This window comes from Myotis daubentonii, chromosome 12, assembly GCF_963259705.1.
Source record: "Myotis daubentonii chromosome 12, mMyoDau2.1, whole genome shotgun sequence".
In the NCBI taxonomy this organism is placed as follows: domain Eukaryota; kingdom Metazoa; phylum Chordata; class Mammalia; order Chiroptera; family Vespertilionidae; genus Myotis; species Myotis daubentonii.
Window position 1 is genome coordinate 19,326,419 of NC_081851.1, and position 13,446 is coordinate 19,339,864.

The 13,446-nt window shown below is 39.6% G+C and overlaps 1 protein-coding gene across 2 annotated transcripts in view; it reads left to right on the forward strand.

Moving 5' to 3' along the window:
* The window catches only part of TMEM131 (transmembrane protein 131), a 194,646-nt gene that overhangs the window by 128,365 nt on the left and 52,835 nt on the right, over positions 1 to 13,446 (forward strand). For both annotated transcript variants that reach the window (XM_059659035.1, XM_059659036.1), the window contains 7 exons: positions 2,594 to 2,702; positions 4,026 to 4,179; positions 4,268 to 4,438; positions 5,449 to 5,559; positions 5,651 to 5,785; positions 10,767 to 10,871; positions 12,133 to 12,219. In XM_059659035.1, coding sequence (XP_059515018.1) covers positions 2,594 to 2,702; positions 4,026 to 4,179; positions 4,268 to 4,438; positions 5,449 to 5,559; positions 5,651 to 5,785; positions 10,767 to 10,871; positions 12,133 to 12,219 — 872 coding nt within the window. The remainder of the gene's footprint in view (positions 1 to 2,593; positions 2,703 to 4,025; positions 4,180 to 4,267; positions 4,439 to 5,448; positions 5,560 to 5,650; positions 5,786 to 10,766; positions 10,872 to 12,132; positions 12,220 to 13,446) is intronic.

The following is a 13,446-nucleotide window of genomic DNA, read 5'->3' on the forward strand; positions in this document are numbered from 1 at the left end:
TCCCTTGAGGGGTCCCAGATTGGAGAGGGTGCAGGCTGGGCTGAGGGACACCCCCCCCCCAGTGCACGAATTTCATGCACCAGGCCCCTAGTATACTTATAATATTTTCTTATAATCCTTTGCATTTTTGTGGTGTCAGTTGTTACTTCTCCTCTTTTATTTCTGATTTTATTTATTTGAGTCCTCTCTCTTTGTTTCTTGTCAGTCTTGTTTTTCTTTTCAAAGAAGATAGATCTTGGTTTTATTGATCTTTTGTATTTCTTTAGACTCCATTTCATTTATTTCTGCTCTGGTCTTTATTATTTCCTTCCTTCTACTTGCAGCTTTTCTTGTTGTTCTTTTTCTAGTTCCTTTAGGTATAAGGTTAGATTGTTTGAAACTTTTCTTGTTTCTTGAGGTAGGCCGATAATGTTATGAATTTCCCTCTTAGGACTGTTTGCACTGTGCCCCATAGATTTTCTGTTCTTGTGTTTTTATTTTCATTTTTCTCAAGGTATCTTTTGGTTTCTTCCTTGATCTCATTGTTTACCCATTCATTGTTTAGTAACATGTTATTTAGCCTCCATGTGTTTGTGTGTTTTCAGTGTTTTTTCTTGAGATAAATTTCTAGTTTCATACTGTTGTGGTTGGAAAAGATGCTTGATATGCTTTCAATCTTTTTGAATTTAAGACTTACTTTGTGTCCTAACATGTGCTCTATCCTAGAAAATATTCCATGTGTACTTGTAAAGAATGTATATTCTCCTTTTGGTTGAAATGCTCTGAAGATATCAATTAAATCCATCTGATCTAGTGTGTCATTTAAGGCTGCTATTTCATTGTTGATTTTCTGCCTGAAAGATCTATCCCTTGATGTCAGTGGGATGTTAAAATCGCCTACTATGACTATTACTGTCAATCTCTCCCTTTACATCCATCAGTATTTGCTTTATATATTTAGGTGCTCCTGTGTTGGGTGCATAAATGAAGGTTATAGTCTGTTATTGGATTGATCCCTTTATCATTATGTAATGTCCTTGTCTCTTATAGCCTTTGTTTAAAATCTATTTTGTCTGATATAAGTGTTACTATGCAAATGCTATATTAAAAGTGGTTTTTATTATCATGGACAATCCCTCCAACATTCTACCTGCCACCCCAGATCCCAACACAAAATACCACTGGGATTGCTGTGAAAATCAGCAGGAAATATGTGTTTTATTTAACTTTTAATATTTTCAGAAGACACCATATATATCAACTCTGTGGTGTTGACTTACCAAGCAAGCATCTTTCTCATCAAGTCACTATTCTTTAGGATTTTTAACTGAATTTTCTTGAGGTTTTTAAAAACTTTATTTGCTAAAATATAACTTGATAAGATACCATGAAATGCCTTAATTATGGCCCTTATGATCAACTTAAGATCAGAATAAATAGTGAAAAATTAAGAGTACCCAGGAGTGGCTAAAATAGCAAGCAGAAAGAAATGAGGCTTAATAGGGATTTTAAAAATCTAAGTCATCATCTGTGCATAGCCAGCCACACAGTATATATCATACCTTTATATATTTTTTTATTATTTTATTTATTTTTTTGCCAAAGTTGGATAGCACCCATTGCAGAGCCCACCTGCAAATCCTTCTAAGTGGAAGCGCTCCTGGAGTACTTCAAAGGGGATAAAGATAGGTGGCTTTATTTGCTTTGAAAGGAACATCCTATAGTTACTCAGGTTGGATCCAGCCGAATCTACTTCTATAATTCCAGTGAGAATTACGTAGAACAGAATTTAGAGATGGGCATTTATAGTAAGACTCTGGCCACGCAAGTAATGTTTCTTTCTCAGTGTGGCTATAAACCAGTGGCTCTCAGTCGGGCAGTTTTGCTCCCAGGGACATTTGGCAGTAGTACAGGCATTCTTGATTGTCTCAGCTGGGGGTGCTACTGATTTAGCAAATGGAGGCCCGGTTTGCTGCTGACCTTCCTACAGTGCACAGGACAGCCACCCCACCCTACAACAAAGGGTTACTGTGGCATAAAATGTCAATGGTGCCAAGGCTGAGAAAGCCTGCTATAAATATAAGCAACGCTGGGGGCAGGAGCGGCCAATAGAGGTCAATGGGGGGAAGAGGAGACATTTGTAATACTTTCAACAGTAAAGAATTTAAATTTTCAAAAAGAAAGAAAGAGAGAGAGAGAGAGAGAGAGAGAGAGAGAGAGAGAGAGAGAGAGAAAGAAAAGAAAAGAAAGAGAAAGAAAGAAAGAAAGAAAGAAAGAAAGAAAGAAAGAAAGAAAGAAAGAGAAAGAAAGAAAGAAAGAAAGAAAGAAGAAATATAAGCAAAACCAAAGCTTATGGCTGTAGAGCAGTAGCTCAATCCTCCCGAATTGTGTCTATTTGCTAATTCCTTATTTGTCCCATTACAGGAAAATTAAAACATTTTTTATGAAAAATGTGATTATTTGATTTAAAATACTGTAAAACTATTCAACTTGAAAGCTCAGTTTTCCTTTTAATATTTTTTCAGTCCACATAGTCACTCTCACACTTCTGTGTATAAACTCTTTAGAGGTAGCAAAAGGTAACAGATTTTCTTGTGTGTGTGTTTCCTTTCAGCATCAAAGGCAAAAAAACCATCTCAATTTTCTGGGAAAATCACTGTTAAAGCAAAGGAAAAAAGTTATTCTAAACTTGAAATACCATATCAGGCAGAAGTATTAGATGGGTGAGTTTCTCTTTAAATAAGCTTTGTAACTTTTTACTAGTCAGTAAATTCTGTTTTCCTGTTAATTGACTTTAGCAAAAACATAGTAGCTAAATTCTCATAAACTCATGGAATTATTGTTGAAAAGAACAACTTGAACTATAAAGGAGAAAAGTCTACTATATATTGTTTATATTTTACTTAAAAGATAAAAGTAAATGGGTTGATGTGATTTGGGCTTAAATAAAGTCTTGATGACTCAGTAATGCAATAGAAAAAGGAATCTATGAGTTTTAAATAATGTTTAAGTCAATTGAACTGTTTCCTTTCTGTAAATTCCTTTTGTAACATGGAGTGGTCATGGCTTGTTACTAAAGTATGTTGTCACTTGAAACAAAATCATATATACACTCCTTTAAATAAACTCATATGCACTGTTCTAGAATTACAACTTTTTGTAAATGGGTGATAATATATATAATTCATTTACTAATTATACTGTAACCCAGCAGTTTTCAACCTTTTTCATCTCATGGCATACATAAACTAGTTACTAAAATTCTGGGCACACCAAAAAATTTGTTTTTGCAGATGTGAAAAAAAATAGGTATAATTTTGATTCATTCACACTGTTGTTGTGTAGCTATTGTTGTATTGGCTATTGTCTTTTTTTTTACAAGCTAAGGCAGCGGTTCTCAACCTGTGGGTCGCGACCCCTTTGGGGGTCGAACGACCCTTTCACAGGTGTCGCCTAAGACCATCGGAAAATACATGTATAATTACGTATTGTTTTTGTGATTAATCGCTATGCTTTAATTATGTTCCATTTGTAACAATGAAATTGGGGGTCACCACAACATGAGGAACTGTATTAATGGGTCGCGGCATTAGGAAGGCTGAGAACCACTGACAGGGAAAAGACGTCAGTGCCTCTGACCTCTAAATAATCAGGTGTTACATGTTTTAACAATTCTCGTGGCACACCTGTTGAAAATCGCTGCTGTAACAAGTAAGTTAATATCCAACTTGGTGGGGACAAAGATGGTTATAATTTAATGATAAACATTTTTTATTAGCTTACAACTCTTTCTGTTAATATGTTCTTGGTTTTAACTTTTTGATTACATATAATTCAGTTGAAAATAGTTCTTTATGTAAATGTCAATATTTTGCATTTTGTTTTAAATCATGTGGTCAATCACTAAAATATTTATAGTTTTAATTCTCTAATAACAGCCCCTTAGTGCTAAACATAAATTATTGCTCACAACAAACGAACTTGGATTTTAAGTTAACACATGGAAATAAAAATGATTTATTTTGTTGTTTTTTTGTCTCAAATAGTTATTTGGGATTTGATCACGCTGCAACATTGTTTCACATCCGAGACAGCCCTGCTGATCCTGTGGAAAGGCCAATTTACCTTACTAACACTTTCAGTTTTGCGATCCTCATTCATGATGTGTTGCTACCAGAGGAAGCCAAAACAATGTTTAAAGTATGTCTGGGACCCTTCGTACTTTAACTTCACTGATCTACCAGCTAGGAGATACTAAGATGTTTTTTTCTCTCCCATCATTTCCTAGGTTCACAACTTCAGCAAACCAGTCTTAATTCTTCCAAACGAATCAGGATACATTTTTACCCTCTTTTTTATGCCATCCACATCATCTGTACACATAGATAACAACATTTTACTCATTACCAATGCTTCCAAATTTCATTTGCCTGTGCGGGTATATACAGGCTTTTTAGATGTAAGTATGTTATCTACCTTTAAAATTTAAACCCCTTCCCCGTTTTCTGTGTTTTCAGGTATCATTAGGCAGTCACCATTATTAGGCACCCTTGCATTTTGCCGTTTACTGTGCTTTACAAGTAAACCTAATTCCTTCCTCGTCTGCACTTTAAGAAAAGGGGTTTTTATCCTTCCCAGCAGCTGGCTCCCCTCATGATACAGTTGAATCTTCTAGTTACAGTCTCCACTCAGATCTTCTCCACATTCTGCTTTCTCTTGATTTTGCTTTTAAACTGTTATCATCATGGGGAAGCTAAAAACAAACAAAACGGGGAAATTCATAATGGGGGGAAGGGGATAAGGAGGGTGAAGAGGGAACTGTGTAGGGAAGACACTAGGAAGCATCAGGGTGAAGAAAAGAACCAGGTAGTAACAAAGAAAGGACGGTGATAAAGACACATAGTTGGAATAGTAATGTAAGCAAAAGTTTAGCATATAAGCCTTCCTACTACAGAAAATCAGACAGAAAAAAAATCCAGTGTCCTGAAAGCAGTTGATGAAAGTTTATAAAATAAATGAAACTGATAGGAAGAGAAAAAGAAAATGAGGACAGAAATATAGCTCTCCAAAAAGCTGGCATCAGTAAGAATATTGGAGCTGGAGATCTTCTTATTCTGCTCTTTCATTTGTTTTGCTTGAATGATTATGTATTTGTAGCTGCTTTCGTGATGTGTGTGGTGTGACCGAGATCAAGGGCTTTCTGCCTGTCTTCTAGGGCTCTTTCCACTTACCCTCTCCCTTTCCCTTTCTGCTGCTTTTATGTGCCTTCAGAGGAAGAAAAGCTGTTCAGTAGAGGCCAGGAGTGTTTTCATTTCGATTACTCAATGTTTTCATTATATAAAGTTTTTAATCATATTTTATGTGTGTATATATGTATATTTACATGAAATATAGAAACCTTAGAATATCTTAATGTAGTCACTTTTTCTTGATAACTACATATAATTTAGTTCTTTTATATCTTTTCAGTACTTTGTATTACCCCCCAAAATAGAGGAACGTTTCATAGATTTTGGCATACTGAGTGCTACAGAAGCGAGTAATATTTTGTTTGCAATTATAAACAGTAATCCAATTGAGGTAAAAAAAAATCTCTTTTTATTCTAAATCACATTTAAGTATTTTATTCTAGTGCTGCAGTAATCACTTTCATATCTTTTTCTTTTTTAAGTTGGCTATAAAAAGTTGGCACATCATAGGAGATGGCTTGTCAATAGAACTCATAGCTACTGAAAGAGGCAATAGAACGACAATAATTGCAAGCCTTCCAGAGTTAGAAAAATCCTCTCTGTCAGACCAGTCATCAGTAAGTAAACCTCATTGTTTCCTTAAGTGTAGATGTATGTCTAAACACCAGACAAAAGACTATTGCTATGTCACATACTTCAACTCATATTTTCATGAGATTCATAATAGTAGTGGTTATTTGGTTTTGAAAGGACCTCATTGGTCATTTACTTCAAGCCCCTCCCTTTATGATGAGAGCACTTGAAACCCAAAGGGGTTCTACCTTGTCATAAAAAGTTCTGTAGTAAGCAAAATTTAAATTATCCTATATAATAAAAGCCTAATATGCTAAGTGTCCGGTTGTCCGTTCAACCAATCAAAGCGTAATATGCTAATGATACGCTAAGGCCGCTCAACCGCTCGCTATGATGTGCACGACCACCAGGGGGCAGACGCTCCAACTGGTAGGTTAGCTTGCTGTTGGGGTCTGGCTGATCGGGACTGAGTGAGACGGGCCAGACATGCCCTGGAGCCCTCCTGCGGTCCCTCCCCGACTGGCCAACTTCCTGCGTCTCTCCCCAGCCCCAATCATACACTGGTGGGGTCCCCAGCCTGGCCTGCGCCCTCCTGCAATCCAGGCTGAGGAACACTTCTTCCCCCACCCCTCAACCCCCGCAAGTTCACACATTTCATGCACTGGGCCTCTAGTCCTTTTATAATACAGGTGTCATTACAGGAGAAGGTCCCATAGGTACTAAGTTAATCCTGTGTTCAGTGATACAGTAGTTCTGGTCAATTTTCTGCACTGATTAGAAGAGTTCAATGAGGTAAACATTGTTTGATCTCTACCCATGTACTTTTTTCTGTCTTATAAATATAGATGGCTGGAAGCGCAAAACAAGAGAAAGTGGGTATAGTAGTATTAGTCTAAGCCAGAGGTTCTCAACCTGTGGGTTGAACGACCCTTTCACAGGGGTCGCCTAAGACCATCGGAAAACACATATTTTCAATGGTCTTAGGAACCGAGACACCACTCCTCTATCCATATCCAGGTGGGTCCACCCACATGCAGTTACGCCCACATACAGGTACCCGGCGTATTAAAGGGTCGCGGCATTAGGAAGGTTGAGAATCACTGGTCTAAGCCCTCCCCACTGCTAAAAAGGGAACTTGGAGTTTACACCTACTCAGAACAGAATTAGGATCCCCTCTCATGAGAAGAACCAAAACTGACTGCATCTGTAGGTGCAGATAGAACCTCTTGCAGCAGTTTTATAAAAGGAAAATCAGATGCCCTAATGCAGAGATTGAGGACAGATACACTTTCAGGGAATGCCTTAAGTTTTAAAAACTGATTTAAAAATTGTCTTTAAAACCAATGGAAGGATCCCCCAAAACTGTTTTCAGAGGGCAGTTTGGCAATATATACCTCTCCTAGAATTCTTTCCATGCAAGCTACTTAAGAGCCAAAAGTTGTGAGAATGAAGATGTTTATAATAGCATTATTAATGATTCTAAGCAACTGGAGATAGCCAAATGCATAAAAGAAATCATCCTATCTAATAAAAGAGAAACATGGTAATTGGCGTATGACCGCTACCCTTCCCATTGGCTAATCAGCGAGATATGCAAATTAACTGTCAGCCAAGATGGCAGCCGGCAGCCAGGCAGCTTGAAACTAACATGAGGCTTGGTTGCCTCAGTGACAGAGGACTCCAACGTCCTGCCTGACTTGCCAAGCATCTGAGCCTGCAGTCTGAAACATTGTAACAAATATAGAAGATAAACAAAACCCCAGAAACCAGCTTTCAGTGAGCCGGGATCTCAGAGCTGGAGTTGATACAGTGTCTAGTTATAGAACCCAGCAGAGGCCTCAGAGCTGGAGCCAGAGCTAAAGCTGGCCCAGAAAAAAAAAAAAGGAACAGTTGGGAGCTTCAGTCCCAGCCTGAAAACAGCCCTCAGCCCCTCACCCAGACTGGCCAGGCACCCCAGTGGGGACCCTCACCCTGAAGGGTGTGTGACCAGCTGCAAACAGCCACCACCCCCTCATCCAGGCTGTCCAGGCACCCCAGTGGGGACCCCCACCCTGGTCCAGGACACCCTTCAGGGCAAACCAGCCAGCCCCACCCATGTACCAGGCCTCTACCTATATAGTAAAAGGGTAATATGCCTCCCAGCACCAGGATCAGTGTGACAGGGGGCAGCGCCCAAACCCCCTGATCGCCCTGCGGCCCTGTGTGTGACAGGGTGCGGCACCCCAACCGCCCCCCCCCCCCTCGGGCCCTGCTCCGTGTGTGACGGGGTAGAGCCATAACCTCCCCATCGGCCCTGCCCTGAGTGTGAGAGTGGCGGCGCCCCAACCCCCTGATCGGCCCTGCTCTGTGGGTGATAGAGGGCGGCGCCCCAACCCCCGCTCCCCCCACGGGCCCTGCTCTGCGTGTGATGGGGTAGAACCACAACCTCCCCATCGGCCCTGCCCTGAGTGTGACAGTGGCGGCGCCCCAACCCCCTGATCGGCCCTGCTCTGTGGGTGATAACGGGCGGCGCCCCAACCCCCTGATCCGCCCTGCTCTGTGTGTGACAGGGGGCGGTGCCCCAACTCCCCTATCGTCCCTACTCTGTGAGTGACAGAGGGCAGCTCCCCAACCCCCTGATCGACCCTGCTCTGTGCTTGACAGGGTAAGGAGCCCCAACCCCCCTGATGGGCCCTGCTCTGTGCATTACAGGGGGCAGCGCCCCAACCCCCTGATGGGCCCTGCTCTGTGCATTACAGGGGGCAGCGCCCCAACCCCCTGATGGGCCCTGCTCTGTGCATGACGGGGGTGGCGCCGCAACCTCCCCATCAACCCTGCCTTGAGTGTGATGGGGTGGTGCCCCAACCCCCCAATCGGCCCTACCCTGAGCGTGACTGAGGGTGGCATTGCAACCTCCCAATCCGCCCTGCTCTGTGCATGACAGGGGAAGACGCCCCAACTCCCCAATCGGCCCTGCTCTGAGCCCAGCCAGGGGCTGCACCTAGGGATTGGGCCTGCCCTCTGCCACCCGGGAGCAGGCCTAAGCCAGCAGGTCGTTATCTCCCGAGGGGTCCCAGACTGCGAGAGGGCACAGGCCAGGCTGAGGGACCCCCCTTCCCCCCCGAGTGCACAAATTTTTGTGCACCAGGCCTCTAGTGATTTTATAATTAAGTATTGAAGCAAACAAACAATTATAAATATGATTGTAGAAACTTGGAAAAGGATTTATGAAAAAGTCGGAAACTACTAAATAATGTATTCTAATTGCAACTATGTAGCATTCAAGCTGCATAATTGGCTATTTCTGAATAATGGTGGATTTATGGGTGTTTACATTTTAATAATTTATAATGTTTTAAGTTTGGTTCAGAAATAAAGCCTCTTTTTAAAACAGAAAGACATGTTAATGAGAGGTAATATTTGTCACTCCAGCTTAAATTTATATTTCTAATACAAATAAAATGCTGAAGAACTTTAATAAGACCAGCCATTAATATGTTCCTTCCAACAGTAAAGTTCGAGTAAAATTGTATGTGTGTCTAATCCCAGATGGTTGAATTATACTGTTTCCTTATAAGACATTATAAATAATTTTAGAAATCTGGATTATTTCCTAGCAGTAAATAGCATATGTAACACATACTATTTAAATTTGAGAGATCCACTTAACAACATAAAGTCTGTTTGACAATTTAGGGTTTTAGAATTTATTTTTAAATAAAACTATAAATATAGCCTGGCCCATGTGGTTCAGTAATTGAGCATCTACCCATGAACCACCATGTGAGGTTCAATTCCCAGTCAGGGCACATGCCCAGATTGCAGGCTCGATCCCCAGTGTGGAGGGTGCAGGAAGTAGCAGATAGGTGATTCTCGTCATTGATGTTTCTACCCCACTCTCCTTCTCCCTCTCTCTGAAATCAATAAAAACATATTTTAACCCTTTGCAGTCCAATGCTATTTTTGGAATTCAAACAGTCTGGTCCAAATTAATTGATGGGATTGAATGTTGAACTTTTTAATGTTCTTATTGCTCGATGTTGGATCTGCTCCTAGCACCTGGTCTGTCGAATCAGCCTCGAGGTTGGACTGAAAAGGGTTAAAAAACAAAACCAAAAATTTTAAAAACTATAAATATAAAAACAAGGGACAAACAGATCATTTTTATGAACCCTGACTGTTGTGCTAAGGTGAACTTCAAAATAGAATCGCCAAAAATGACTTTTTTAAAGTTTGTAATGCCTAATCTTTCAACTGTTTCCTAAAAAGCCAAACCTGTGAGCTAAATTAGCATTCTGTACCTTATAAAACACACATTGCCAATATTCTCTGCTCTTCAGACCTGTGTTCTGACTTGGGTAGTTATAAAATCATGATGAAAATATTAGAATCACAGAAAACCAACACAGAAATGCTTCTAAAAATGGGAAAGTGAATATATTTGGTCTGTCAACATTTGTTGTCTTGATGTAAGTACAACTACTAAGATCTAAAATATAACTTCACAAAATTAATTTCATGGTTTACTTGGGTGTTGTTGTTTTTTAATTCCACAATTGAAAAGATTAAGTGTCAGAAACATCGGTAAATAGCTTGAGCAAACAAAGAAGGCCCCCATTCTTCTTCCAAATTTGTATTGCGTAACTCTTCCTTTCCATGGTACTTGATGTTTTTATATAACCCAATCTTGTTTGCTCTGAAGACATGATTATCATCATGGCAGAACCAACTTTGTATGTGCCTGTGCCCTAATGTGGCTGAAGGCTGTGTCCTGCTCCATGCAGGCACCTGGGGAGTGCCTGCAGACCTTGGCACTTGGGACTCTGTTCCTCAAGGATCCAGTTTTCTAAGTGAAACATGGAATAAATGTAGATAAAAGCCAAGGATGGGCATTGTTTTAAGATATTTATACATGATATGGTAACTCAGTGTCATCCTTGTATATGTTAGGATTCAGAAGTCAGTTTATCACTATAATCTTTTTCATTTTAACGGGAACTTCAACTAGCAAGACTAATGAATAATTGTCATTTCTGCTACATACAGGTGATACTAGCCCCAGGCTATTTTGCAGTGTTCAGAGTCAAGCTTACTGCAAAAAAACTGGAGGGGATTCATGATGGAGCCATACAGATCACAACCGATTATGAGGTAAGGACTTTATGAGTGCTTTCAGAATCATTGAGGGTTTTTGTTGTTTTTATATAAACATAACTATATTTACCCATAAAGTTATAGTTTACCTGTTTTATACCTTAAAAACTGAGCTTTTGAGAATAGTTGAGAGCAGCAGTCACCAACCAGTGGTCTGTGGACCACTGGTACTCTGTGAGGGCCTAAAGGTTGGCGGCCACTGGTTTAGAGAATATTGGTCTCATGAGTGCTTATATGAGTCATTCTACATCACAGACAAAATTTTAATGTATGTATTTGTGCCAGACCTAAATATATTAATTTTTAACATTGAAACGCTCTTTGGGAAGTTGTGCATTGCTAAATTCAGTGTATTGCTACCCTTGTTCTCCTACCTGTTTTCAGCACATTCAGCCCCACAGGAAAGAAAACTAATTGAGAATAAACATTTAATAATAAATGATTTGTTAGGAAAATATCAAATTAAATCTATGGAATTCATGTTTATCACTCATGATAGAAATAATTATATTTCATGGCTAAGATAAGTTTTTGTTAATATGGATGAAAATAAAAATTAGGAAAAGTTACCTTAGACAAATATCTTTGTGAGTTACAAATGAGTGTGAGTTAAGATTTAAAATCTGGAGTGTTTAGCCCTGGCCAGTGTGGTTAGAGTGTTGGCTGGGAGGCATCCAGTCGATGTGTCTCTCTCACATCTCTTTCTCTCTTCCCCTCCTCTCCTCCCTCCCTTCCATTGTCTCTAAAAATCAATGGGGGGAAAAATATCCTCGGGTGAGGGTTAAAATTTTTTTTTAATATGGAATGTTTAACTCATTTTTTATATTAGGTTATGTTAACTTATTACTATATATGAAAAATATAAAGGTGTATAACTCTAGAATAAACACTGGATTTTCCATGCATTGTTTTAGGAGTACAATTTGACTTTCCTTTTTTAATTATTATAATTTACAAAATAACCTGTATTGTAAAAAAAAATCTATTCTTTATTTCTTCTCCATTGTTTGGTCTTGTTTACCATGTTTTTAATGAATCACTGTGAGATACATGGAAATTGATTGTATTTCAGTGCATTTTATGGAGTACATTGGTCAGATTAAACAGTACCATAGTGGTTTTTAATATTGCGTAAGAGTTGGTAATTGCTAATGTAAGTCCCAAATTGAGTTGTTTTAATACCAAAAAATAATGCAGTAATGGTCAGGATCAACCTCAGACTTAAATACTTCCTTATGGTCTGCCTTTCACTCCCCAGATCCTAACGATTCCTGTGAAGGCTGTGATCGCTGTGGGTTCGCTGACTTGCTTCCCAAAGCATATGGTCCTTCCACCATCCTTCCCAGTAAGACAATTAATTTAATGAAGTTTTCTTGCTCATTTTTTTTCTTTGTCTTTACCTCTGTTCCTCAAATTCAACAGAAAAATTATTTATTCTCTATTAATTGCGTATTTTAAGGTAAGACTTTATACCAGGTTTTGTAGGAGATTCAAAGAGGAGTCTGAAATGGTTCCTTCTCAAGAAGCTTTCCATTTAGAATAGGAAATGGGCCCATGATTCAGAGATGTGAAGCAGGATATAGAAATTGCTCTAAGAGGTGTAAACATAAAACACCATGAGAGAAACGCATACCTGACGGGTGAAGGTGCTGTGTGAACCGGCTCAGATCGTCTTCTGCAGGGATAGGTCAGGGGTGGCAAGAACTTGCGTTCAGGGCTCAGGGAACACCCTGGTAAAGATAGAGCAGTAAAGTCTGAGAGAGCTTTAGGCATTCGTCATTTCTCTAGTTTGACAAGAGTAGAGATGGAATGTTATGTTGGAGTGATAGTAAAAAAAATAAATAAATAAAAATGAGTACCTTTAAATTCATGAAAATCTGAAGTTTTTGAGCAGAGGATTGACATCATCAGAGCTGAGCTTTCAGGATTGGCTCTTTGTCAGAATACATATGGAAGTAACAATATAGTGCCTGGAGGCCAACCTTACACTGGCCAGAGTCCACATGAAAGTATGGAGGGGAGATGTGGCTGTTAGTCTCCCTTCAAAGAACTTCTTATCTTTCCAGATTCAGTTCCCTTGTCATCTCCTTTCTGAAGATGTCTTGACTCCACTAGACAGTACTAGTTGTTGTATGTGTGATCTTGGAATGATTTGAAATTACCTCTCTCGCAGCAAGCTTCACATTGTGCTATAAATATTGCCTTTGTGTTTGTCTCCCCAATGAGACTCTAAGATGCTCTAGGAAAGGAATGGAGGGATCTTTTATCCCCAGTAGTAGGCACTTAGTAGATGGTGGGTGAAGAAGGAGCAAAATGATGGAGAAGAGAACATAGGCAAGAATCATTTGAACTATTCTTTAATATCCTAAGGCAGTGGTTCTCAACCTTCCTAATGCCGTGACCCCTTAATACAGTTCCTCATGTTGTGGTGACTCCCAACCACAAAATTATTTTCGTTGCTACTTCATAACTGTAATTTTGCTATTGTTATGAATCATAATGTAAATATCTGATACGCTATATGTGTTTTCCGATGGTCGCGACCCACAGGTTGAGAACCGCTGGAGGGGAT